Source organism: Syngnathus acus, chromosome 9, assembly GCF_901709675.1.
Source record: "Syngnathus acus chromosome 9, fSynAcu1.2, whole genome shotgun sequence".
Taxonomy (NCBI): Eukaryota; Metazoa; Chordata; class Actinopteri; order Syngnathiformes; family Syngnathidae; genus Syngnathus; species Syngnathus acus.
The window spans coordinates 3,400,655-3,421,740 of NC_051094.1; the positions used below are offsets into that span (position 1 = coordinate 3,400,655).

At 49.9% G+C, this 21,086-nt stretch overlaps 3 protein-coding genes across 19 annotated transcripts in view; 2 read left to right on the forward strand and 1 right to left on the reverse strand.

The window, feature by feature from the left end:
* LOC119127150 (protein unc-13 homolog B-like) overlaps positions 1 to 8,187 on the forward strand; it is a 47,420-nt gene extending 39,233 nt beyond the window's left edge. For 7 of the 15 annotated variants that reach the window (XM_037258900.1, XM_037258915.1, XM_037258906.1 and 4 more), the window contains 21 exons: positions 828 to 875; positions 1,501 to 1,627; positions 1,699 to 1,795; positions 2,183 to 2,326; positions 2,858 to 2,935; positions 3,015 to 3,092; positions 3,237 to 3,257; positions 3,622 to 3,657; positions 3,771 to 3,806; positions 3,904 to 3,933; positions 4,479 to 4,505; positions 4,762 to 4,850; positions 4,917 to 5,054; positions 5,125 to 5,248; positions 5,561 to 5,605; positions 5,674 to 5,745; positions 5,857 to 6,004; positions 6,077 to 6,133; positions 6,270 to 6,350; positions 6,425 to 6,584; positions 6,685 to 8,187. In XM_037258900.1, the coding sequence (XP_037114795.1) occupies positions 828 to 875; positions 1,501 to 1,627; positions 1,699 to 1,795; positions 2,183 to 2,326; positions 2,858 to 2,935; positions 3,015 to 3,092; positions 3,237 to 3,257; positions 3,622 to 3,657; positions 3,771 to 3,806; positions 3,904 to 3,933; positions 4,479 to 4,505; positions 4,762 to 4,850; positions 4,917 to 5,054; positions 5,125 to 5,248; positions 5,561 to 5,605; positions 5,674 to 5,745; positions 5,857 to 6,004; positions 6,077 to 6,133; positions 6,270 to 6,350; positions 6,425 to 6,584; positions 6,685 to 6,967 (1,919 nt within the window). In that variant the 3' untranslated portion in view covers positions 6,968 to 8,187. Of the gene's footprint in view, positions 1 to 827; positions 876 to 1,500; positions 1,628 to 1,698; positions 1,796 to 2,182; positions 2,327 to 2,857; positions 2,936 to 3,014; positions 3,093 to 3,236; positions 3,330 to 3,360; positions 4,007 to 4,478; positions 4,506 to 4,761; positions 4,851 to 4,916; positions 5,055 to 5,124; positions 5,249 to 5,560; positions 5,606 to 5,673; positions 5,746 to 5,856; positions 6,005 to 6,076; positions 6,134 to 6,269; positions 6,351 to 6,424; positions 6,585 to 6,684 lie in introns of those variants that run through there. The other 8 variants (XM_037258901.1, XM_037258903.1, XM_037258904.1 and 5 more) reach the window with 8 other exon arrangements.
* LOC119127193 overlaps positions 1 to 21,086 on the reverse strand; it is a 665,522-nt gene that overhangs the window by 386,849 nt on the left and 257,587 nt on the right. The window lies entirely within an intron of this gene.
* rusc2 (RUN and SH3 domain containing 2) lies at positions 8,625 to 19,197 on the forward strand. Of its 3 annotated transcripts, none has more exons than XM_037258937.1 (13): positions 8,625 to 8,789; positions 10,952 to 12,519; positions 12,968 to 13,400; positions 13,825 to 14,367; positions 14,702 to 14,875; positions 14,957 to 15,118; positions 15,243 to 15,319; positions 15,392 to 15,566; positions 15,639 to 15,744; positions 15,810 to 15,856; positions 16,046 to 16,913; positions 17,028 to 17,192; positions 17,783 to 19,197. In XM_037258937.1, exons 2-13 carry the CDS (start codon positions 11,140 to 11,142, stop codon positions 18,048 to 18,050), a joined length of 4,398 nt encoding a protein of 1,465 aa, XP_037114832.1. In that variant the 5' UTR covers positions 8,625 to 8,789; positions 10,952 to 11,139; the 3' UTR covers positions 18,051 to 19,197. The 3 variants fall into 3 exon arrangements, with proteins under 3 accessions (XP_037114832.1, XP_037114831.1, XP_037114833.1); XM_037258936.1 differs by having other exon boundaries at positions 8,625 to 8,753; XM_037258938.1 differs by having other exon boundaries at positions 8,625 to 8,753; positions 12,971 to 13,400.

Consider the following 21,086-nt stretch of genomic DNA (forward strand, 5'->3'; position numbering starts at 1 on the left):
CATATTCAACCCTAGAACCCTCATCTCTTCGAAGCGTGTCAATGATTAGCTTGTTAGCGTTAGGTCAATTCTTAAAAGAGGTCACGGAGGTGAATATTCTTATTAGAAAGTGTACCCACCTGAAGGGTGTGTTTTAAAATCTTTTTATTTCCCTTGAGCTTTGCAAAGCTTAGTATTCCAGCTGTTAGCATGTAAACGTTTGACCAACCCTCGTTTGAAATAATATCCGGCAACGTAAATGTTGTGACGTCAAATTCTGATACATCCGGCTTGGTACTTTCTTCAGTCAGCATGTATGTTAGCATACTGCCTGGTGGTGTGTTTTTCTTTGACCAGTTTTCATTTGTGATTGTACCCGATAAAAAGCTGTCATGTAATATTACATATACAATATTGCCATTTCTTAGCATGTTAGCATACAATTGTTATCATGTTTATAATTTCTATTTGTGCCTGATTAAAGGGCGTGGTGTAAATTCCTGATCCATCCCAATTATGTCTTAGCAGACTCCGATTGTTAGCATAGCAATAGTTAGGATTCCAGTTCAAGCACTTGAGTCCATGAAATCTTCCCAAATTGCAAGCCTACCTGTTTAGCAGTGGTTAGCTTTTCCCTTGTACGCTTGAATGGCAGTTCATAATGCAGGCTAGTCTTGGTGTTAAATATGTGTTGGTGTGTTTGTCATTTTTATTTTTATTTTTGCTGCTGCTGCCTCACCGCTTTCCTCCATCAAGTTTATCATCAAGTCACCAACAACATCCTTCTTTTCTTCCCTGCTGTCACTGTTTTTGTCTTTGTTTTTTTTGCCATTCTGTCACCATGGCAGCTGCAGCTCCCAGCACCTTCCGCATCCGCAGAGTATACTTCCAGGATGGTAAGACCACAGATGCAGATATATGCAAGATTTCAAATCATTGTTGTTAGATCCGAAGATTATTACCATCGTAGCTAAACGGTCAAAAGGAAAAGAATCGGTTGATTGCTGATCATGTCTGTATGGGAAGGATGTTGGTAGTAGATTTTGGAAAGGGGATTTGCTGCTAAGTTTTCAAATAAAAGGTTGTTGGTAAGTTAAGGAAAGAGGTGATTGCTGGTAGTTTAGGAAAGAGGGGTTGCTGGTAAGTTCCGGGAAAAATGAAGGAATTGCCGCTTCACTCTGGAAAGCGTTGATTGGCGGTAGAGTAAAGGTAGATTTTGAATGCTGGAATTGTTGGTAAACTGAAAACAAGGGATAGGAAAGGAGGGGCTACCAGCAGTTTAAGAAAAGAGACATTGTTTGGAATTTTGGAAAGGGAAGTTGCTGGTGAATTCAGGAAATGGATGTTGATGGTAAGTTAGCAAAACGTGAGGTTGCTGGTAAATTTGGAAAAGGTCATTGCTCGAAAGTTAAGGAAGCCGTGGTTGCGGGTGAATTTAGGAAAGGTGGGTTGGTTCACTGAAGTTTCGCAAGTTCGACTGCTGGTCAAATTTGGATGCTGACGTGACTTTGTGTTCCCCAGAGCACAATCATCATCGTCTGTGCAAGCTTTCAGACTACATGAACCTTCACTTCAAGGTCAAGTGGCTCTACAACGAGTACGTGTCAGATCTTCCCGCCTATGCCGACGCCATTCCCGAGTACCCTTCGTAAGACATTCGTCTCGCCTGTGTGGATCAGTCACGCGTGTCCGCATTTGACGGCTTATTGTGGTCTCCAGGTGGTTCCTGCCTTTCGTTCTGGCTTGGCTGGCTGAGAATGAGGACGTTTCCATGGACTTTATGCATGGAGCGCTGGAGAGGGACAAGAGGGAAGGAGTAAGTCAACACACACACACATGCACGCACGCCACTTTTTTTCCTAAACTTACCAGCGAGACCTGCCACCAGCAATCTCCTGTCCGAAGCCTACCAGCCTCCCCAAACACTCTCCTAAATTTTCCAGCAGTCCTCCTTTCCTAAACCTCCCAGGTACCACCTTTCTTCGAATTTAGCATCACTTCCATTCTCGGAAGCGCCACAGCAATTAACGTTAATTCGTGAACAGACCAGCAATCACCCTAATTCCCAAATTGACCAGCAATCTCCCCTTTTGCTAACTTTACCAGCAAAAAAAAATAAAAAATCGAAAGTCATCACTTTTGAAAAAAATATGAATTTTCTATTATCTTCTCCTTCCCGTTGCTTCTTTTGGATCCTCCCCAGTTCCAGTCGACGTCGGAGCACGCGTTGTTCTCCTGCTCGGTGGTGGACATTTTCACGCAGCTCAACCAAAGCTTTGGGATCATCCTCAAGCTGGAGTGCCCCAACCCCAGCGTGCTGGCTCACTACAACAAACGATTTGCCAAGGTGATGATGAAAGTTAGACGAAAAGATTTTCATCGTCGTAGCGTGTTTCTAGCAAAAATGATCATTGCCAGTGTCGATTATCGTCGTCGTCGTCGGATCCAAACCTCGTGAAGTGATTCCAATCGTCATAGTTGAAGGATAATTGTCAAAATCCAGGATTACTCTCACTACATCACGAGTGAAGTTATTAAAAGAAATAACATTGTAGGATTCTTATTGTCACATTTGTTATCCTTTGAGACTGATTGCTATTAGTTTTGTTTTATACAATTATTATTATTACCATGATTCCAGATGTTGGGAAATGCGCTTTATAATTCAAGCTGTGTTGTATTGTATTTTAAAGTGTTAGGTCAAAGGATTATTATTGTCAGAGTTGTTAGAACAAGTATTATCGTAGTAGTTGATCAACGGATGATCATCGTACTTTGAATGTCCCATGATCCTTCTGGCGCGACCTGGCCGCTCGCCGTGCTAACCTTTGTGGCTGAAGGTGTTTTTATTGGTCCCGTTTGCTCTTTGTCTTTACAGACCATCAGCTGTGTGCTGCTGCAGTACTGCGCCCTGCTGGCCAAAAACTTTCCATCCTACTGCGGCAAGGAAAAGATCGTCAGTACCCAAACGCGGCCGTCGGAAGTCGAGCGAGTCGAGCGGGCGTCCTTCACCTTGTCTTGTGTTTGCCGTGCAGCCCTGCGTGCTGATGAACAACATCCAGCAGATGCGAGTCCTTCTGGAGCGGATGTTCGAGTCCATGGGAGCAAAGCAGGTTGGCAGAGCAGCTCTTCTCGTCCGTTTTGCTCCCTCTTGCGCAGTAATCTTGCCTTTTTAGAAAGTTGACCACCTTTTGATGCTTTTCAATCTGCTTTGAAGACCTGTGGGCTGACTTTTCAGTGTTTGGTTTTCTTGGCAGTTCACAGTTGAGGAAGAGAGGGTAGGTCCCTTCTTTCGAGATCCCCCCTTTTGCTCCCTACGGCCTCACGGTCATCGTTGCTTGAGCCGTGATCAAAAATGTATCGTTACGATGATTGTCAACGCAAATACCACATTCCCAAATTCGAACCTTCCTTTCCTTAACCTATTAGCAACACCCCTGTACCAGCAATCGCCCTTTCCCTTATTCACCAGCAATTCCATTCGTTGGAATCTGCCAGAATGCCCTTTTTCCTAACTTGCCCCTGTCGTGAATGTCCCAGTCCCCTTCCCCAAGCTCACCAGTAATCTACCTTTCCATTAGTGATCAGTTTCCCTCCATTTCATGAACTGACATGTTCAATATTGATCCTTCTTCGCAAAAGTTGGAGAAAGAGGAAGAGGAGGAGTTTAATGATGAGGTTGGTACATATGTGGCCTGGTGATGTGATCGCATGACCCTGCCTCCTTGGTAGAGGGCGTCATTCATATTTGTTTGTTTTGGTTGTTCTGTCTTGGTTGTTGCCCCGTGCAGGCCAACAGTGACATTGAAAGCGCTGATAATGACGGGGTGGGTATGCTATGCTATGCTAAACACTTTTCTGTCTATTATTTTCTGCTTTTATCATTGCTTCTTTTTGTTAATTATGATTTCATTTTCGACTCAGTCGGGCTGCTCGGACTCGGAAGGCTCGGAGGTAAGTGGCGGCTGCCGTTTTTTTTAGCTTGAACGCGGTTACCATTTCGGGATAATCAGGGCAAAACGGGAAGTAGAAGTGAATCCACATCCCGTTTGTCACTTTTTGCCCAATCTCTGTTCACCTACTCGCTCTCGCTCAGATGGACAACAAGGACAAGGAGGACAAGGTCCAACTGTGTGTGTGTGTGTGTGTGTGTGTGTGTGTGTGTGTGTGTGTGTGTGTGTGTGTGTGTGTGTGTGTGTGTGTGTGTGTGTGTGTGTGTGTGTGTGTGTGTGTGTGTGTGTGTGTGTGTGTGTGTGTGTGTGTGTGTGTGTGTGTGTGTGTGTGTGTGTGTGTGTGTGTGTGTGTGTGTGTGTGTGTGTGTGTGTGTGTGTGTGTGTGAGACTAGTGTAAATGTGCACCCATGTGTCTATTGGAATGTATTTGAATGTATGTAAGAGTTTGTTTGTTTGTGTGCGTGTGTCAATGTCTATTGTGTATGTGTGCCTCCGTGCGTCTGTGCATGTTGCGGTTTGTGACGTTTGTGCATTGTGTTGTTTCAGGCTGAGAAGAAAGACAAAGAGAAGCAGGTTGGTTGTTTTTGTTTGCGTGTCACTTTGGCCTCCCTTTGGCTTCCTCGTCTTGCTCCTTTGTGCTTTGACGGGTCTGCAAAGCGGATTGAAAAGTAGACAAAAGGTGGCGCGAGGGTGGGCGGACATCCTTACCCACCTCGGAGGTCCCAGCGTGCCCGAAGCTGTCACCACCTCAACCCTCGCAGCAGGCTCATTTTTGGATATTGGCCTTCAAATTCAAACCCGCGTGTGTGGATGCGTGCGTGTGCCGTAGTTGGACACGGAGGCTGCTGACATCCTGAACGAGCTGCAACTGCACCTCAACGGCGTACTTGACAACTTCAGCAGCGTCTTTGCCACGAGGTAACACGCGCACCCACACCCACAGAGGGAAGCGATTGTACCAGGCAACGTTTTGTCTCCCATCAGTTTACAGGCGCGCATCAGCGCGTGCATGCGGCAGATGTCGGAGCTGCTGTGCCAGATGAGGGGCCCCCCGAACCCCGACACGGCCGAGGGTGACGCCGACGCCATGTTGAGGCCGCTCATGGACTTCCTGGACGCCAAGTATGCGGACTCTGTTACGTGCCTTTCTGTCCGACAGCTGGCGTTATTTCATACGCGTGCTTGCGTGCAGCCTGAGCGTGTTTGCGGACGTGTGCGAGAAGGCGGTCCTCAAGAAGATCCTGAAGGACTTGTGGAAGGCCGTCCTGAGCGCTCTGGAGAAGAACATTGTGTTGCCACAGAGCAACGATAGTCTGGTAACAACAAACGGCATCCCACACTTCGCAATTTGAGCCTGGCCCTGTTTCCAAACCCTAATCCAGGCAGGAAATACTACTTTGAAATGCTAATCCTTGTTGGAAACCCAAATGATCAAGACCAAATCCCTTGAAACTAGGGGTGGGCGCTATGGTCTTCAAAAAAATATCGATAAAAAATCGACTATTTGACGATATTGTAGAATTTCTCTGCTGCCTTTGCTGATGGCCAGTCAAAACCTATTTGCTGTCATCAGCTAGGCTGAAATATGATAACAACAAAAATGATCGTCGTCGTCATCATCATTGCAGGGTGCGCAGATCTTCACTGCTGCCAAAGGACTCTCCAACCTCAAGGTAGCTCACTTAACGATGATGATGATGATGATGACAACGGCAAAGACAATGATGAGTTTGTGTTTTAGGGCGGCGGTGAGGCTAAAACGCTGACTCCCAAGCAGTGCGCCGTGGTGGACGCGAGCCTGGAGAGCCTCAAGGTGGGCGGAGCCGTCCAGCCAAATGACCGGGTCTTCAAACAAAGGCCTGGCTTTTGGGCTAGTTGAGGAATTTTAATCTAGAATAAAGTTTTGTCGCTTTCTTTTTCGCAGCAATATTTCCACGCTGGCGGAAATGGCCTGAAGAAATCTTTTGTGGAGACAAGTCCCGAGTTGTCGTCCCTGCGTCAAGCTTTGTCGCTTTACTCGCAGAGCACGGACTCCCTCGTCAGGACTTTCGTCACCACGCAGCGGGAACAAGGTGGCCGCGGTTCTGCTTGCCCGCACGCGTGGTGCGTGCAAACACCGTTAACGTGCGTGCGTATTTTCCTAGTGCACAACGGAACGGGCATCCGAATCACAGCCAATGAAAAGGTTCGACCTGATCGAGGTGAGCTCCTAAGGTTTCAAGCCCGAATGAGTCCGGCTTAGGTGTTTAAGTCAAGGCTACAGTTAAAAACAGAATCAGGAATCCAATTAAGGGGTCGAGACCAGGGCTGGGCTTTGAAAAGGTGTTTGTGTTTAAGGCTCAGGAGTGGAGAACCCAATCGGCGAAGTGGTGCTGCAGGTGGACCTGCTTGCCAAGGAACGCAAAGTCGGCGTCAAAGGTGACTCCCGCTCCGGTTGCATTTCAGCTGCTGATGTTGTCATGGTTACCAATGGTCGCCGTGTCGCCCGTCAGTGATCGGCGTCAACGACCTGCGCTGGCGGACGTCCGGAATGTTCCGCCCCTTCGTGGAAGTTTCTCTGCTGGGGCCGGCGCTGGCTGACAAGAAGCGCAAGTTCACCACCAAGTCCAAGAACAACTGCTGGAGCGCAAAGTTCAACGAGAGCTTCCAATTGTCAGTGGCGACATCGCACATGACGTCACGTGACATATACATCCTGTGCAAGTTTCTCTTCCACTGTTTTCCACTAACGCTCCTTGTCGGTCCTCATCAGCACGTTGGGCAAAGAGGGAGTCGAGTGCTACGAGTTGCAGGCCTCGGTCAAGGACTACTGCTTTGGGCGGGCCGATCGCGTGGTGGGCGTGTCCGTGCTGCAACTGCGCGACCTGGCCGGGCGCCGCGCCTGCGTCTGCTGGTGCCCCCTGGGTCCTGCCGTCCACGCCGACCAGACCGGCACCACTGTGCTGCGCATCCTGGCCCAGCGGCCCAATGACGACGTGGCCAAGGAGTTCGTCAGGATCAAGTCGGAGTCGCGGCCCCCCGAGGAGGGCAGTTGAACGGGGAACCGGATGCCTTCCCAATGTGGTCTGCCAAAGGCCCGAAACGAGGACTGGCCTAGAAGTCTGGAGAACTATTGTGTGTTGGGACTGCAGCAATTACTTTCGGCAAGTCCAGGAACTGCAATTACCAAAAACTAAGAAGCTCCTGTAACTTGAGGTGGGCTGGAACATTAAATACCGTCATGTCCGCATTCAGGCCTAGCAAATTTATTACATTCTTACAAAATGCAAATTCTGTTGTTTACAAACATTTTGATTTCTGTTGTCAGAAAAAGCTAAACGCTAGCTTATTAGCTTCAATCTGTGCTCTTACGTCTCGTACCTTGAAGGGCGAGCGTTTTGCTGCCATTTTGTCGGTGGAAAATAACGCAGTAACGCACGAGCGCTTTGAAATGTCATTTGATGACAAAGAAAGGATGAGTTTCCGTTCATTGCAAAAAAGAAAGGAAAAAGAACGGCCGTACCGATGAGTTGGCGGCTGGTTGGCGTACCTTTCTTCACTCGGTGTCCTTAAACGTGGTGCTTGACGACAATACAAAAGGCGGGGCAGCAAATTGTTGTTCGTGCCACGTTACGTACGGACACAAAGCGACATCCCGGTTTTCTTGCTGCCTTGAATCCCGGTTTTCTCGCTGCCTTGAATTCAAACTGCGACGACTGCTGCCAAAACAAGGGCAAAAATTCAACTCTCTGACTTTTCAAAGTGTCTCGGTGCACGTTTTGAGTTGGATTTCAACCCGTGACGTCAGTTAGGCCAACTTTCCGTGTGTGTTTACAATGTGCCAAGTAATCCAAGAGCTCGCCTTGGATACACGTCTGTACATACGAAGGGAAAGAAAAAGCATGTACAAACCTGTAAGCCCTTATGCCATGTATTTAATGTGAATTATGTATGTGGGCTGCATGGCTCAGTGGTAGAGTGGTTGTCTCACAATTCAAAGGTTGTGGGTTTGATCCTCAACCTTGGCGACCTTGTCAAAGTGTCCTTGAGCAAGACACCTAACCCCTAATTTGCTCCTGGCAATGCCTTGTGTGGCAGCAGCCTCCCATTGGTGTGTGTGAATGGGTGAATCGATTGTAAAATGCGTGTAGATGAAGTGCAGTCCATTCATCATTTACCATGTACAAAGACTGAGCAACATGTAATCAGGCCATTTGACAAATTGCGTGATATAACAGTGGACTAATGTTTTGTACATAAAATATTTATGAATGAAGTGTGGTTTAGTCTCTTCTTTTAAAGATAAAAATGGAAATAGCATTGATCTGTTCTTGCTTATTGATATTTTATGGCTAAGTATTGCGCCACCATTTGTTCATATGAACATTCCAAAAGGCGAGTTTCTAAATACTGTGAAATATCTTTAATACAGTACTGTATAAAATTGTTACTTATGTTGCGCTAATCACTCTTGATTACATTATAGTTTAGAATTCCTGTCATACAGCACCATCAGGTGTCAAAATGCAGAAAATGACAATAAATGATCTGTCACCACTATTATGTATGTTTTAAGGCACGTCTCTCATTTCGGGTTATTATTAGTATTATAAATGATGACATTAAAATCATCAGGCAAGGCGGAAGGCAAAGTGGATGTCATGATGCGGGTTAGATAAGGCGGTGTCGTCACCGCGCATGCGCAGTGTGTGTATTCCGCCAAGTCGACAAGAAGCATTTTCGTCGTCGACGTCGTCGTCTTTGCACGGGCTCCCGCACTCGTACGTGCATGAAACGCCAGGACACCGGACAGTGACCCCCACGTCTACCACCGGGGACAAGGTGACTGTTTTGAATTCGTCGTCGGTGATAGAAAAGGTAGAAGCCAAACACCGAATGGAGGTTCTGGGCGGTCCGGCCCCGCAGGCTTGTCGGCTCATTCGTACCGAACCGACGACGCCTCCCTCAGCCTCCTCCTCAAATGTTCTTTTCACCACATTCATCCATCCATCATCTCGTCTCGTTTTATCCAGTAACATTTGTCGTGGAAAAGGCTGGTTTCTGATTGAAAAGACAGCAGAGTTCGTTTCTGGGCTGTGCATTTCGGGATTTAAATATATATATATATATCGCATTGACACAAAGGAACGTTTGTGTCGGTCTTGCCAGTAACAAGATTTTGCCGTGTTTTACGCATTGACAAGAGATGATTGGGCGTAAACACAGATTTAGTTTCTATTGGATGACGATGTTCGATAAATGACACACAAGAGGCCCGAGACCTCATTTGATCATCACATATTGATCCCGACATGACAGAAACAAACAGCCGTCAAGCTCCACAGAAGCAATGACTCGTATTTCCGCTGCCTTCCTTGAAAATAAAAGTCTCGTTCGGTTTCTGACACGTGTTACCAGTCTTAAAAATATTATTGACATGAACGAATGTAATTAGCTGCAATTTACTCAGCTTTCATTGAGTTGTAGTGTGAGAATACTTTTGTTGTTTTCTTTCTTTTTGAAATTAGGACGACAAACTCACTTCTTGGGGATGTTCACTGTGGTACTTCGATACTGCGAGGCAGAGGGATGTCGATTTTGGTTAATGCTTGCTGATGTGTGTACCTGGACACTTGAGCAGCAGCATGACGGAATGGGAATAGTTGGTGAGAGTGGCACCTTGGTGAATTCTGCCAGTTGACGCGAGTGAAAAGTCTGGCTTGCTAACGACTGCGGCTAGTTGACAAGTTTGGCCAGTGTGAGCGAGTATGACCAGTGCAGCTAGTGTGCAGGCGCACCTTCCGTGAATCTTCTGTGGTTAGCGTCTTGTCTTGCAGACAGTATAAAGATGTGTTTTAGGATCTACTCGCGTTTCTCCTCACATTATGTAACAGGCAGGATGCGCATACTTTCTATTTTGTGAGGGTGGCCTGTTGTCTTTCTAATTTGCTTCAGCTGCTGCATGTCGCCCCGCCACCCTGGCTGTCCACTTGTCGCAGTCATGCTAACCGAGATGCTAGCCCATGACAGCTAGCGGTCAACTCTTACATAAGCCTTGCTAAGCTAATCTACTTTAGGGAACCAAACCAGCGTTCTTTGCCAAACGTCCATCCAGGTCACGGGCATCTCTTGACCGGCGTGTCCGGGTTGCTAGTTGACGCCAAGTGCGACTCGTTGACGAATGCGTCGGCTTGGTGCTTGTGAAGCAGATAAGAAAGACATGTCTAAGGTCGACTGGTTGTCACGAGAGACGACGTGACGAGAGAGACAAGTTGATATGCGCAAAACAAATGTGTCGACCAGAGATAAGAGTTGATCTGTGCAACTAGTTGATGCGTGAGACTAGTTATGTGTTAACGGTTCACCTTTGCGACTTGTTTTCAAGAGATGGGTCGAGATCACATTACACCCAGTTATTCCACGACAGGTTTCCACGTGTGACGAGTTAACATGTCCTACTCGATGAGTCAGATTCATTGACCGGTGACACTAGTTCATGCATGCAACAATTTGACCAATCCGACTTGCCGATGCTTATGACTCTGTGATCTACTAGAGGTGCGACGAGCTGACGAGTTGACGCCAAGTAGGCCGTATGTTGATTGTCTAGCTCTTATTTAAACGTGAGGTAAGAGCACCAGTTAAACGAACCACCTTTGGTCAAGTAAACATGCCTCAATCCATCCATGTGGATTTTCTCTCTGCCATACACGAAGCAGGCACCGTAGAGGGATGATTAGTATTATCATAGAGGATTATTGAACGTGTGAGTGCTCATTTGGATTGAGCGGCCTTTCTTCTTTTGTCTCAATCGCACAAAGACATTTCGTAGTCCGAACCAAGTCTAATACAAGTGATAAGAATTGAATTGTACGTCACGTTGACCTGAAGACACCCGGCCCTGGCCTGAGGCTGCAGCCACTCACCTTGACATTTGGACTTTTGCCACCAGTTGACAACTTAATCCAGTCGAGTTCTGCGCGCTGACGAAAATAAATTTGACTGTAAAGTAGTAACACGCAGTCTTTGTTTGTCTGCAGATGTCTTTCTCCGTCTCTGACTTTGTGTTCCGTGCTGACCATAACCTCGACTTACCCACCCTCTCCCGGCGGGGCCGCTGAGCTGCACCCGGCCTGCCGCCGCTGAGCTGCACCCGGCCTGCCGCTGTTGAGCGCCCGCGTCAACACAGCGCAGGCTCGTCTGATTCCGAGCGTGTTGCTTCTCCGCCATGGACGGCCCCCCTAAACTGTCCGGCGAGACCCTGATCGTGCACCACATCCCCCTGGTGCACTGCCAGGTGTCGGGGCGGCGGCGGGGGGTCTGCGGTGTCGGGAGTGGCTCTCTAAAGAGGGGCAACCCGTTCAGCCCCCCGGAGAACTTGGGCCTGAGTCGCACCACCTCCCTTCCGGAGAGGGACGTCCTCCAGAGGGAGGCGCTGCTCTACAGCAGCCTGATTCAGACCTCCGCTCACAACACGGCACCGGAGAGGAAGGGCGGCGGCAGCACGGCTAGCGACGACTCCTCGTTCACCTCCAGCATCTCCGACGAGCAACTGGTCGCGGCTCACACGATACCCCGGGTCAAGACCAGGAGCCGCCACCCGCTACGCTGCAACCCATTTCTGGTCAAGACTGACGACGAGGAGTATGAGGAGGAGGACGACGAGGACGACGACAACCTGGCCGGCTATCACGAGGACTCCTCCTTTCACCTCCACGGCCTCGCCGAGGGCGCCTCGCCGCCCTTCTGCCTGCGCGGCCTGAACTTTGCGTCAGAGTCACGCTATCGGAATGGCGCGAGCCAAAGCTCAGACCCGCCGGAACTGGGCCGGCGGCACGGCAGCAGCGGCTCCAACATGTCGGTGGACTGCGGCGAGCACGAATGGGAGGACGACGAATACGAAGATCCTCCCATGCCTTGTGGCATCAAGACGGGGTCCTACTCCTCAGGGTCTTTGGCGCAGCACTGCTCCTGCTGCACCGTGGCCCAGAACCTCTCCCAGGACTTCCCCGATGCCTTCCCCGAATGCCGGCGGGGCTACTGCAGCGACTCGTCGTGCAACAGCTCGGACGGCGTGCTAGTCAATTTCAGCACTATTTACAACAAGATGAACAATGGCGTCCCCGAGAAGCCAGGCAACCTGAACAGCCCTGCCGAGCGGCCCTCTGCCATTGACCAGCGGGACCCAATCGAGGGCGCCTTTTACTTGGACCTCCTCACATCGCCCACGGAGCCTCCGCTGGCCTTCTCGCTTGGCCGAGAGCCTTCGTTGTCCGCCTACTCCTCCTGCTCGGCGGAGTACCAGGCCGCCGTGGAGCTGGACGCCAACTGCAACTCCTTCTGTCCGACGCCCGCAGGGGGGGGGGTGTCCTGCCTGCAGAGTCAGGCCCGGCTGGTGGTGGCCAGCCAGAATTACTACAAACTGGTCACCTGCGAGCTGTCATCCCAGTCTCCGCCCAGCCCCGCCGGATCGTCCGTCCACAGTGGCTCAGAGGAGCATAGCAGGGACAGCCCGCCATGCTCCACCCAGCCCAGCGAGTACTTCCTGTTCCGGCAGAGGGCCAACCAGCAAGTGGAAGATGAGGGGGAGGATGAAAAGTCAGTGACGGTGAGCCCCCAGTTTTCCTTTGACAGTTGTAAAAGTTGATTCATGCGTGTGTTGTTTCCCATCATCTTTTCATTTTGAATTTGCATTCAGATAATCTAATTTGTTATTTTCCCATTTTGATGAATGTACAAAATGGGCATATCAAAGGAGCAGTAGCAAGCAAAGAACAAAGAATCATCTTCTGCTTTTTCTTGGTCGGCTGACTGTTGCCTGGGATTTTTTTTCCCCCCCGACTGATGGAGTATGCATTTTATTTTTGCATCTGTGACGCTAAGTCACCACATCTGCTGCGCTGAATCTTGGAGCGTGACTCAAAATCATCACATGAGTCCAAGCGCCATTTGCCATGCGTACCTTTTTACTTCGTTGTTGGGGAAGCAGACGGAGTGCAGCGTGCAGATTGGTAGACAGAGAAGGTTCCTCAATGCCTTTCACGCTCTTCTTTCAGCAGCCTGTGGCGGCTAAAGAGGATGAAGACGAGGAGGAGGCGGCGGACGAGCCAGACGCCCCTGCCGATCTCCTCCAAGTGTACGTCAACGTGTCGCCCCCGCAGGACGAGCAGGACGCCGGCCGACTGCGATCCCGCAGCTACGACCGCAACCTGGACAAGTCACCGGGACCCCACCCGGGCTCTCTGGAGCGCATGCTGAGTTGCCCCGTGCGCCTTAACGATGGGGGCGGCGCTCTGGCCGAGCCTCCTCCTGCACCGCCGCCCCGGGTCACCTCCTTCGCCGAGATGGCCCGCAGCAAGCGGCGGCACGGCAGCTCGCCGTCCCTCAAGCCAGATCCCTACTCCTCTGGCGAGTTCTCGCCCAGCCGGGAGGGTGACGCCGCGGGCCCCGGTTGTGGCCAAGACGCCACCCGGGAGACCGACGTTGAAGGTGTGTCTTGTGCGCTGCACTTGCATTCTTCCTTCCCCCCTTTCTTTCCACCCTGGTTTCCTCCCCTCCGTCTTCCACCGTTCTCACTGCCACTTATTAACTTATTATTACTGTGGCAGCCAATGTCACTGCGGCTATCTCAAGCAATAGCAGCACTACAGCCTCTAGACTGATAAACATCTTGCGCAATACTGCGAGGCGTCTCACAGGCACAAACGTCTGTGTGTGTGTGTGTGTGTCTTTGCGTGCATGTTTTTCCACACGCGTGTGTTTATTGTGTCTGAGCAGTAATGTTATTTGGCTAAGCTAATGAGCGTGTGCTTTCTGTTAGCTGACGACATTGCTTCAATGACAATTATCTTAGTTTATATGAACAAGTGAACAGATTTAGATTCAGCAATGGTTTTTGCTCTCCTTGATGCAGGCAGGTCCTCCAGCTGCTCCGACGTCCATCCGGCTGTGGTGCGTTACGGCAAAGACCAGCGGCCCACCTCCCTCCCCATCCAGCCCTTCACCTTCCACCACCAGCTGGCCCCTAAGCCCCCCCAGCCTAAGCCCCTGCCCCACCTGATGACCGGCTACGTGTCTGGCATACAGGCCTGCTCTGGCTCCAGGGACGAAAGCGAGGAGGGCCATCGGGAGGTCCTAGCCAGAGCCGCGGCTCCCCCCGGCTCCGTCCGTCCGTCGCCCCTGGGGAGTTACTCCCCAGTGCACCTTCAGGAGGAGGCCGCCAGCAGCAGGACCTGCTCCACGTGCACCCCGAGCCCCCCGCCCCCTCACGACCTCTCCCGCTGCCCACATAGCGCGGTGCGCACGGGGCCGCCGCACTGCACCCCTCCCCCCGCTGGCCTTGGTGCGAAGAGGGGGGTGGCGCCCCCCACCCTGCCGCGCCTGCACGGGGACGTTGTCAGCCCGCTGGGGTGCGTCAAGACTGGAAGCCTTGTGGAGGGAAGCAGGATGCAGAATGGTCAGTTTCACATCACTATGAAGTAGCTCTGCCAAGGAGAGATTCTGTTTGTCCAAACTGGAACGTGAAAATTATTGTATGAATGCCAATCCACTGACAAAAAAATGAGATTGATTATGCGAAAGTAACATTTTGATGGTTTGAAAATGATGCCAAATTGCAACTCTAACCCTAAATTTAACTAATTTCTCATTCTCGGGGATGCTGTTGTTTGTTTTCTGGACTTCCCTTGGACTTGCAACGTTTTCTTTCTCTTCATCACCTTGATGTTTGTGATGATCTCGTCCCGCCTTTCTCTTACTGTTCTTCTTTCCTCCTCGCACTCTTCTGGCAGCGCACCACCTCTCCCCCCAGGCCTTAAAGTGGCGGGAATACCGACGTCAGAACCCTCTTGGCGGCGAGAGACCGGCTGGCGTCTCCTCGTTGTCAGATCCGCGCCGTCCTCTCCGACGCAACGTCTTCGATTTCCCTTCAGCTCCCCGCTGCCGGCCGACGGGACACCTTCACGGTACGGCGTGGGTCACGTGACCACCTACTTCCTGTTTCGGGTGTGTAATTGGGAGTCTGTTGTTCTTTTGTCTATCTTCAGTCAAGCAGATGCAGCAGAACTTGCCCCCAGATTACCTGTCTCTGACTGAGAGGCCGCCCGAGGAGTTCTGCCTGTCCCCGGATGCCTCCGCAGCTTCATCCTTGTCCTCTTCTTCCGCCGCCTCGCGCTCACAGTTTGCCGTCAATATGACTCACAAGAGAGGTTGGTGAGCGTGAATGCCAGATTGGGTCTTTTTGGGAGCATTGAGAAAAGACACCTGTGTGCCAGTTAGGGTCTTAAAAGGCAAACTAAATGCTGACGTTGCTGCGTTCCGGACTTTTGCCAGGTTTGGTGAAGGCTGTCAACACGGCAGTCGATCTGATCGTGGCTCACTTCGGTACGAGCCGAGACCCCGACGTCAAAGTAAGTCCAACACGTCTGCGTTGGCGTCAGTCTTTTGATACTCATGCGGATTTTGCATTCGGGGGGGACCAGGCCAAGTTGGGCAACAGCTGGGTGAGTCCCAACGTGGGTCACCTGATCCTCAAGTATTTATGCCCGGCGCTGCACGAGGTACTGCAGGACGGCCTCAAGGCCTACGTGCTGGACCTGATCATCGGACAGCGCCGCTGTCAGCCCTGGAGCCTGGTGGAGGCCTCCACGCAGCTGGGTAAGGACCAACCAGGCTCCCTCCAGTTGTTTCGGAGAGCCCTTAACCATGTTGGGTGTTTTTGCCGGTCAGGTCCATCCACGCGCGTCCTCCACAACCTGCTGATGAAGGTGAACCAGTTCTCGGAGCTGACGAGCCACAGCATGAGACTCAACGCCTTCATCTTTGGTCTTCTCAAGTAAGTCCTGCTTCTCTTTGTTTTATTTTGAGCCTCTCGTTCATCTCGTCGCGCTTCTTTTCCAGCCTCAAGTCTTTGGAGTTCTGGTTCGGTCACCTCCTGACACACGAAGGTAAGTTTACTTACTTTTATCTGCGAAGGGAAAAAATAAGGAAGACGAGTAGTTGAAAAAGTCCAAAACCTAAACGTGGCCACGGCAAAGTGGAGACTGCGGAGTTGTAGCTGAGCATAAGTGGCAAGATAAGAAACATGTGTCCTCTTTGATGCAGCACCTCCACATAAGCCTCTCCTTCGGTTCCAGACATCATCGCCGCTCACTACAACACCTGGGGCCTGGTCCCGCTGGCTCAGGGTGCGTGTCAGCAGCTGTTCGGCGAGCTCCTTCTATTGCTGCAGCCCCTCTCGCTTCTCCCGTTTGACCTGGACCTCCTGTTTGAACCCCGGCTCCTGGCGACGGGGCGCGAGCAGCAGAAGCGGCGCAAAGAGCTGCTGCGCTCAGCGGGACAGTCCACCACCAGCTCCACCCTGCAGCTCATGAGGGGCTGGGGTGCCGCCGTCGGGGACATGGTCACCGGGAAAGAGAGGGTGGCGATGAGGCCAGATGGCACCTGGCCCAGGACGGAGGCCTCCAGGAAGGAGAGTGTCCCGGTGGGGGTTGCTAACGGGGCCGAGGACAGAGTGACGGGTGGCCAGAGGATGAAGGGAATAGGGCAAGAAAGTGAGGAAAAGGACGTAGGGAATTATCCCCTGCGGAAGCACCCCGCAGCCACGCACGAGGGGCGCCAGCGTCAGGACCGCCAGGCTGGATGGTGGTACCAACTCATGCAATCCTCCCAAGTCTACATCGACCAGTCCGCAGAGGGTTCCAAGTTCGTCAAAACGGACAAGCGCCGGACGTCGGCCGAGCGCCGCCCTTGCCGGCTGCCGCCCGCCAGGGAGGGTGCAGTGGAGGGCGCCGAGTCTGGCTCTGGGGGACGGCCCTCCTGGATGGGAAGCCCGCCCGAGTCGCTCCTCAACCAGGAGGTGACGGCGGTCCCAAGTCCGGCGACCAAAGTCCAGCCGGAGAGCGTTGCTCAGGGGCTGCGCTGGGGGCGGCTCTTCGGATCCGCCGTTGGGTCGGCGACCAAGACATACGCAAGTGAACTCAAGGCTAAAGCTCAGAAGAACAGGTACTTTCAAAAGAGATCTAAATTCAGTACACCGCCTAAGCTAATCACGCTCGTGGTTAAGCCGTGGCACAGGTGTTTCAAATGAACAAAAAGTCAATTTGTTGTATTTTTCAGGCTGCCGTCTGGTTGGCTCGGTCTGGACTCATCGGTTTTGGGCCTAATGGCGCAGACTATCGGTGCTGGGGGCAGCCAAAAGGTAGAGGCGGCGCCCGCCAGGCCCCCGTCCGGTGTGGTTTCACCCAACGAGACCAATGCTAGTGAGACTAAACTCTCAACATGGTAGGAATCTTCAAAAGCAAAAAGTCGCTTCAAACAAACATGCAGCAGTTACCTAGTTATGAAATCAGTGATGGGCATTGTCTTCCACCCTTGAGTTTTCCCGCACGGATGGAAGATGGCCACCTCTGTGAGCCTTTACCTCAGAACTCCACGAAAACAGGATAGATCGGATGGCAGTTTTGCAAATCTTCTTTTTAACGCAGCTGTTGTCATATCCCCAGAATTTTCAGAACCTAATTTGCGGGTCAGCTTCAACCTCCCCGATTTTGCCCACCCATCTAGACCCGACCTAACCTCGACATGTTACTTGGATCTTCATAGCCCCCTTTTGCGTTTCTTTGCTTGAAACCTGTCGTTCGCCTTTGCCGCTTCACACGGTACAGGGCCAAAACGGGACAATCCCATAATCGCATAGAGTTGAGAGTTGGGGATTTGTTTTGACGTTCGGTTTTTAAATTCACCTAAGGTCCAGTCACACGTTGCTGTGAAGCAGCCAGGCCTTGATTCTACCTCACCAGCCAACTGTCGCTGCCTTTTACACAGTGACCTGTGAAAAAGATGTGGCTCAAGTTGTTCTTTTCCTCCTTCAGCAAAGTGCAAGCGTTGTGCCACCACATCGCCACAGAGACGGGACAGCTCAGCTTCAACAAGGGCGACGTCCTCCGAGTGCTGAGCAAGGCGGATCCCGATTGGCTTCTCTGTTCCACGGGCGCCGTTCGGGGCCTGGTGCCCATTGTCTACGTCTCGCTCTGCAGCACCGGGGAGAGCCAGGATGCCAGCGGCTCCAATGGTAGCGGCGGTGCCGGTGGCGCCTGCAGCGCTGGGAGTTCCGGTGATGAGTCTGAATCCGGCCAGTGAAGTCCCTCCACCCACGGTGAACAGGAAGTGACCTCCATTGACCCACGTGAGCATGCAACCCGCCAAATAACCAAAACCCAAAGACAGCAACTGGACTGTGATCATGTCACCAATATTATGGTTATTATTAATATTACGATTGGTAGATATCGATACACCAGGTTGGACTTGCTGTCAATCACTCCCATGTGTGGAGGTGGATGGGGCCATCATGTAATGTTGTGACATTACATGCTCCGTTTGTCCACTAGAAGATTCAGCACAGGGATGGGCATCAAATAGATGAATACGTAATCATGTCTTAAATCACTGTAGTCAAACCGATAAGAATTGTCTTGGCTCCATTCAAGAAACAAACGCGCATCCTGTACTTCCTGTTATGTCACTGGAGTTAGCCCTTGTAGCTTAGCATGCTTTGCTAAAACCATTGTCACGCTAACTACCTACGACGGAGTCTAGTTGCTTGCAACAGATTTTTACCTGGCGATCCCTCAACAAGTGTCTGAATGTTCTTTAAGCACTATTCCAAGCTAATTAAAGCGCTACGGCAGAACGCCTGACGTCGAAATGACTGAAGTCGTACAAACGTTCACAATGAAGGAGACAAAGTCCAGAGTTTGTTAACATTAGCTTGCCTGTGCTTTGTTTGCAATTTACTCTGAAGGAGTGAGTTTTTTACATGTTTGATATTTAAGACCGGGAGCCAAAAAAGATGCCTCTGACATCACAAAGAACTTATTTTTATGCCCGTAAAATAGCACGTTACCCTGAAACATTGCCCAGTTGACAATTTGACCCAGGATCTAATTATTTCGACGTTGGTGTTTCCGGTCTTGGCTCCCCACTGGTCTCCCGGTTGTCATAGTCGCGGCTCAAACTAAGTTTTAGCGAGCTTGGGTCCTGAAGAATAAGAAGGGAAATTTGCACTGTTTGGACACTTTATTGATGGTGTTAGCCTCTTTGTCTGCTTTTCTTGTACAGTTGAAACTATTTAATAATGCCAACAGTATTCCAGTGTAAATACGTCGTTTGCTATCCGTTAGAAGATTCCCCCAACCTGTAAATCTCTACACCATCTTCCTCTTGTGCATATGTATGATGCTACCCAGCTAATGTGGCTAACTAAAGTGCTCTTGTGAACACGTGACTCCTGTGTGTGTGTGTGGAGGGGGGGGGGGGTTAGAGTAGAAAAGTAAGACATTTTGGATGCAACTATGGTATGTGATAACAGTAAAGAAAAATATTTTACTGAAAACAAATTGGCACCATTTTGTTGGAGCAGATTTTCAGGCAATACCGAGACTTTTTTTTTCTTTTGTAAATGGAACAAAATAGTAGTATATCCTGAAAATGTCACCATCTTTGGTTCTTTTCAGGCAGACATTTTTCCATCATCCCACTCGCCTGTGCTATTGAGTTAAAAAGCAAAGCAAAAAAGTCCAATCCACGTAAATTCTGCTCTTTAAAAAAAAAAAAAGAAGTCATAGTGAATCGTCCAATCAGATTGCACGTTCTGGCAGCACTGTCACGCCTTTGATTTTAAGGCAAAAAAAGCGTGTGGGGGGGGGGAAAAAAAAACAGCGCAGCCAGCAATGATGCAAAAAACATTGACGAATGACAATAACCAAGTATAACAAAACCAAACAGTACTTTTCAACCTGAGGGTCATAATATAAAGCAGATGCAACCAAGAGGACAACATTTTATTGGTCAACGACATGTCACATTTTCAACTTTCAACCTGAGAGTCATAATATCAAACAGCTGTAACCAAGGGGACAACATTTTATCGGTTAACGACATGTCACATTTTCTAAGTTATCCAATGTCACTCATGCGGGACACCCAAACAGGCTTTAACCTGCGAAAGAACAAACAAAAATGTTTAGTTTGTGTCGCAAATGACAAAGAACACGGTTCACTTTTTGAATTTGTAAAACTATTTTGACCCAAAGTCAAAAGTGAGAAACCCTTTCATTTTGGTACTTAACAAAGCATTCAAATGCTTCAGTCTGCGGCCCACCTCGTAGTTCTCGTTCCGGCAGAATTTCTTGAGGCGGTCCACTTTTCGCATGGCCTTTCGCACCTTAGGCGCGTTGGTGGCGTAGCAAAGCTTGGTTCCCTTTCTGCACACAAAACTGAACCACGACGTGGCCTTCGCATCAAGATGCGTTTGCCACCGTTAATGTCAAGTCGCAGAAGCCAAACTCACACGATGGCGCTAATACGGCAGCCGGAGCCGGCGATCTGACGGCGGTAGTCCACCAAGGGCAATCTTTCCGGCATTGCCTCACCGTAGGCCTCCAAGCAGCAGTCGCTGGGCATCTGGCCGTGCGACACTGACGACAAAATGAAAGGAAAATGCCATTACGAAGAGCAAAAAAAAAAATCATTACCGTTTTGAGTTGGTATACAAGTGAAATGTTCAATACATTAATAGAGTTATAATCAAAGTCCAAATTCAATTCTCTATCAATTGGAACAGATTCATTACAATTTCAATTAAATCTATTCATTTACTCTAAACAAATACAAAATAAATGTGCCAGTAATAACGCCATGTTTTACCATTGAAGTAATTAACACGCATTCCTATTTTAACCATCTATGATCATTGCAATGCATCTTTGAATGAAGCTGAAAAGCTTTGAGTACAAGTGTCCCTAATATACTGACCCGTGCAGCAGCAGGAGACAAGGATGAGGACGAGGAAGAAGCCGAGGAAGTCGTGCGGATTCATGACTGCGCCTTCTGACCGAAAAAGAGATCTGGCGCCGGCCTTTAAATCCTCTTTGACACCAACTTTCACTTTCACTTTTTTGTCTTGCCCCCTCCACCGAGCCTTCAAGGGAAATTCTTACCGTGTGATGCTTCTGCCACTGGGTGTGGTTTTTTTCCGACATGCGTGTTTTCTTGTAACTCATTAACAGCATTTAAATTCTTTTGAGTACCATTTGACAACCATCATGACCCTGATCTCGTCAAAACAATAAATGTGTCTGGTGTGAGCGCACTGATCTAAACACTAGACATCCG

Bases quoted from the DNA above. Each gene is read 5' to 3' on its own strand.
- rusc2 (XM_037258937.1), top strand. From the start codon at position 11,140: ATGGACGGCCCCCCTAAACTGTCCGGCGAGACCCTGATCGTGCACCAC. The intron at 15,857-16,045 runs GTAAGTTTACTT...CTTCGGTTCCAG, and splicing joins TCACCTCCTGACACACGAAG to ACATCATCGCCGCTCACTAC. The intron at 16,914-17,027 runs GTACTTTCAAAA...TGTATTTTTCAG, and splicing joins GCTAAAGCTCAGAAGAACAG to GCTGCCGTCTGGTTGGCTCG.